Source organism: Cupressus sempervirens, chromosome 7 (assembly GCF_028749045.1).
Source record: "Cupressus sempervirens isolate cs-2001-9-10 chromosome 7, ASM2874904v1, whole genome shotgun sequence".
Classification (NCBI taxonomy): Eukaryota; Viridiplantae; Streptophyta; class Pinopsida; order Cupressales; family Cupressaceae; genus Cupressus; species Cupressus sempervirens.
This window is the reverse complement of record NC_143124.1, coordinates 111,500,135-111,504,302: the sequence shown is the minus strand read 5'-3', so window position 1 is coordinate 111,504,302 and position 4,168 is coordinate 111,500,135. Positions and strand designations below refer to the sequence as shown.

Below are 4,168 nucleotides of genomic sequence, written 5' to 3'. Positions count from 1 at the left end.
CAAATAAACTAGAATCTAAGGAAAATTTATAAAAGCTAGTATATATATATATATATATATAATTTTCTAGGAGTTGGTTCTTATCTTTCCTTTTGAATCGACTCATTCTTTTTACAAATTTTTTTCTTATTTGTTTTAGTGTTTTACAATATGGGACTATTTCTAATATCTTACAAAACATGCTTGTAATAACCTATTTTATATATATATAATTTTCTAGGGGTTGGTTCTTATCTTTTCTTTTGAATCGACTCATTCTGTTCACAATTTTTTTTCTTATTTATTTTAGTGTTTTACAACATGGGACTTTCTAATATCTTGCATAACATGTTTGTAATAACCTATTTTAATAATTTTAAAATATTAAAATATTAGTTTTTATCAATATTTGCACTACAAAATTACACGGCAAGTACTTAACTACTATGTGGCAATTGTTCAAGTGGAGTTCCCAACCAGATAATCTACGCATTTTCGTTAGGGCGCAAAGTTTATTTTTGTTTATTGTCTATTGTTGATCGACACTTCACATTGCTTCAATGGTAATCATTTTGTCTACAAGATTTGCCATCGTTAGATTGAAATTTTAGCTTCTCACATTCAAATAGACTATGGCACACCTTTCTTTGTGCCTTCCTTTCTTATTCAACATCAAATGGTTGGTTATGTGGATCTCTTTTCCCAATGCTTTCTATTCATGTTGTCCCTACGGTTACCAAGGTTGATAAAAATAACTATTCCTATCGTTCGTTTAATTTACATCCTATGAAATTTCTGTGTCCTTGTCCCATACCTAAAATCCTACTGAAAGTGGGTACCGATAGCCAGAAGGGACGGAAAGGGAAGTCACGGTCGTAAGGAATCCCGTCTCTTTCGTGGACACCGAGGATACTTGCGGAAAGTGAATAAACGAGGATGTTTATCCGCTGCATAGACACAAGGCGAAATTTCTATTTTTTCAGTCCCTTCGATCGCATTTTTATTGCTGGGTAGAAATGGTATTCGGAATTCTACGTTGTGCTCTTAAGTACAAATGATAAAATTTCTGGGTGAGAGTTTTAGGAAATGTATATTGAATGAGTGCAATATTTACGACTCCACAAATCATTCTGTTTTGAATTGATAACTGAGATTAAATAAAATAAAAACTAACATTTGTTTTGACATTCACTTCTTGACTTCGGGAGAATATTAATGTAGATTGGCAATTCACATAGAAAACGCAAACAAAGTCAAAATAATATAATAATAAAGTGGTGTTCATTAAGAAATGTTACTTTACAGATCAGTTATTTCTCATAAAGAAATAATTGATGACAGACATTACAGAACATTATAAACTCGCAATAACAGGATACGAATTCCAAAGAGAAAATGTAATTCTCAAAATATACAACAGGTTCTGACATATATTCTAAATTCTTAGAAAACCTCGAAAACCAGAAAACTATAGAAGAAACAGAGAGCGACAAGTACAGTTGTACAGAGATGAGAGATAACCCACATTCAAATCCCAGTGTTACACTCAACTCGATCGTTTTTAACATTGACAGACCAAGCAAGCACCTGGCTCATAGTTGGACGATTCTCCTGCATTTCTTCGGTGCACAGCAAAGAGATGTTGAATAAATTAGCAATCTTCTTTCCGTCACTTTCTCTTTCACTTATGTTCTGCAGAAGAATTGGATCTGCTAGAGCAGTTAAGTCGCCGCCATCGATGCCCCTTTCGATCCACTTTCGCAGGCTTATTTTTTCCCCATTTTCGGTTTCCAAACTCGCGGGGGCTCTTATTCCCGTCAGCATCTCCATTAAGATTACTCCAACGCTGTAAACATCAGCTTTTGCAGAAACCCTGAACATCCCCTCAAGCTCTGCAAAAGCTCATAAATTATTACCGTACGATCGTTATCTCTAGAAAGAAATAAAACTAAGAGATATTATACTTACCCGGCGCCAAGTAGCTGATTGTCTCTTCCACCGCAGACGAAGCTCTCCGTTCATGCTGAAGATTCTCCTGAAGCAATCTTCTCGTCCCAAAGTCGCTCACACGCACTCGAAACTGTTCATCCAGACAAATGTTTGTGGGGTTCAAATGGCAGTGGACGATTTGGGGGTCACAATATTCGTGGAGATGGATAAGCGCCCCAGCAGTGGAAATGAGGACATCAATACGTTTGCTTAGGTCAAACATCATCCTGCGGTCCTTCATTCTCACACCATGCATCAGAGTGTCTAAATCTCCGTTTGGCTCATACTCTGTTACTAAAGCCTTGAAGTTATCCTCGCAACAAAACCCCAGCACACTCAGCAGATTTCGATGCCTTATTCTCATAAGAGATCGTACATGGTCATCAAAAAATTCATCCTCTCGTGAAAAGTCAACCTTATAAACGATCACAGATATGTTTCCTCCTTTGTAGACTATGCTTCCACTGCTGCTTCTGATAATATTTTCGGCATTGAAAGAGTCTGTCATTTCCTGCAAGAAGCTCTTTGTATAATTTGGCTTGGGTGTAGAGTACGTGTGCCTCACTATTCTAGTCTTCGGATGCCTCAGACAGAAACAATAAAATGCGAAGCAAGACAGTAGAGAGAGAAAGAGAGAGACTGAAACTAACGATGCAACCATTGCAGTATGTCGGCTGTGTTGACGAGAGTGCACTAACCCAGAGCACGGGTTCAAGTCACTCACACCACAGAGATCATTGTTTCCCTCAAAGCTTGACGAATTAAAACTTGCCAAAACACCAACCTGAGGAACAGGGCCTTCGAGGTGATTGCTCGAAAGATTCAGATACTCCAACTTTGCCATATTACCAAGCTCAGATGGTATCCTTCCACTCAGCATGTTGGAGGAAAGATCGAGGCTTGATAACAGACTAAGCCGGCCTAACTCAGGTGGGATCTCGCCCGCTAACCTATTGTTCGAAAGGTTGAGAATTTGTTCCAAGTTGAGTGGCTGAGAAATATTGGCAGGAATCATACCTTGTAGAAGATTGTTGGACAGGTCAAGCGCAATAAGTCTCTTACAGCTGCCGAGAGAAGAAGGAATAGGGCCTGATAGCTTATTGTTTGGGAGACTAACTGCTGTTAAACTGGTGCAGTTCCCAATGCCATCAGGAATGTCCCCAACCAAGAAATTGTTGCCTAAACTCAAAGATTGGAGTCGACCTAATTTACCCAAATAGGATGGAAGTGAGCCTTGGAAGGAATTAGAGGATAAATCCAGGTGAGTCAGATAAGAAATATTACCAATGAAAGGGGAAATGACGCCTTCAAGTTGTTTTCCAGGCAAAATGAGGGATACAACGTTGCTCCGGGAGTCACAGGCCACACCAGACCAGTTACAGTGATGTGTTTGGTTGGTCCAGTCCACGAAAGCATTGAGGGGATCTAGGGTTATAGAAAGCTTCAAAGAAGAAAGAACTTCCAGGTCAATGGCTTCACTGCCACTAACTGTTGGTGCACACAGACACAACATTCCTGACACCATTAAGAGGAGAAATACTTTGAAGGATGCCATGACTACGCAGCGATGAAAATACGATCTCAGGAGCGCAATATATAAATAGATATCTTGATTTGCTTTGATTCATTCGATGACTCCAAACTTTGGCCATCATAAAGCCGTAATAACCTTATCTTTTAAACTTTCCGTAAGAATCCTTGCTGTCCACGACATGACAAGCATAGTTATAGGAAACAGATGGAATATCTTTGATTAATATTTCCCTTTCTGTCATAGCTACATTCCGTAGCTTTGTGAATATGGGAAGAGCAGAAAGTTATTTCATTGGTTAAATTAGATTGATGATGGGATCAGTTCTACATTTATTATGATCCTCTCCCATAGAAATCAAATTTATTTGAAAACAATGGGAATGAAAAAGGACAGACAGAATAATTTGAAAGCGAAGGGAAAAGAAAAGCAGGAGAGTTAGTGGAGGAGGTGTAGCAAAATAAAGGCGAGGCTTGGGATAATGACCTAAAATTTGTGGGCCGATCGATCGGACTTAATTCTTTGTAAAATCATACTAAAGATTGCACAGAAATGTACGTCCACTAAATGCCTGTGAACAACACGGAAGATGGGTCATGAGCTGTGCATAGATCATTATAAATATTTAAACAATAGAAAAAAAAGGTCTAATTATTATCTAACAAATTT

The 4,168-nt window shown here is 38.3% G+C and overlaps 1 protein-coding gene across 1 annotated transcript; it reads right to left on the bottom strand.

Moving 5' to 3' along the window:
- Positions 1-1,238: 1,238 nt before the first annotated feature.
- LOC149545741 (LRR receptor-like serine/threonine-protein kinase FLS2) lies at positions 1,239-3,589 on the bottom strand. The gene is made up of 2 exons (XM_089790810.1): positions 1,948-3,589; positions 1,239-1,871 (listed from the first exon to the last, which is right to left on the bottom strand). Exons 1-2 carry the CDS (start codon positions 3,521-3,523, stop codon positions 1,507-1,509), a joined length of 1,941 nt encoding a protein of 646 aa, XP_089646936.1. The 5' UTR covers positions 3,524-3,589; the 3' UTR covers positions 1,239-1,506.
- Positions 3,590-4,168: the final 579 nt, after the last annotated feature.

Bases quoted from the DNA above. Each gene is read 5' to 3' on its own strand.
- LOC149545741 (XM_089790810.1), bottom strand. From the start codon at position 3,523: ATGGCATCCTTCAAAGTATTTCTCCTCTTAATGGTGTCAGGAATGTTG. The intron at 1,872-1,947 runs GTAAGTATAATA...GAGCTTTTGCAG, and splicing joins AATCAGCTACTTGGCGCCGG to AGCTTGAGGGGATGTTCAGG.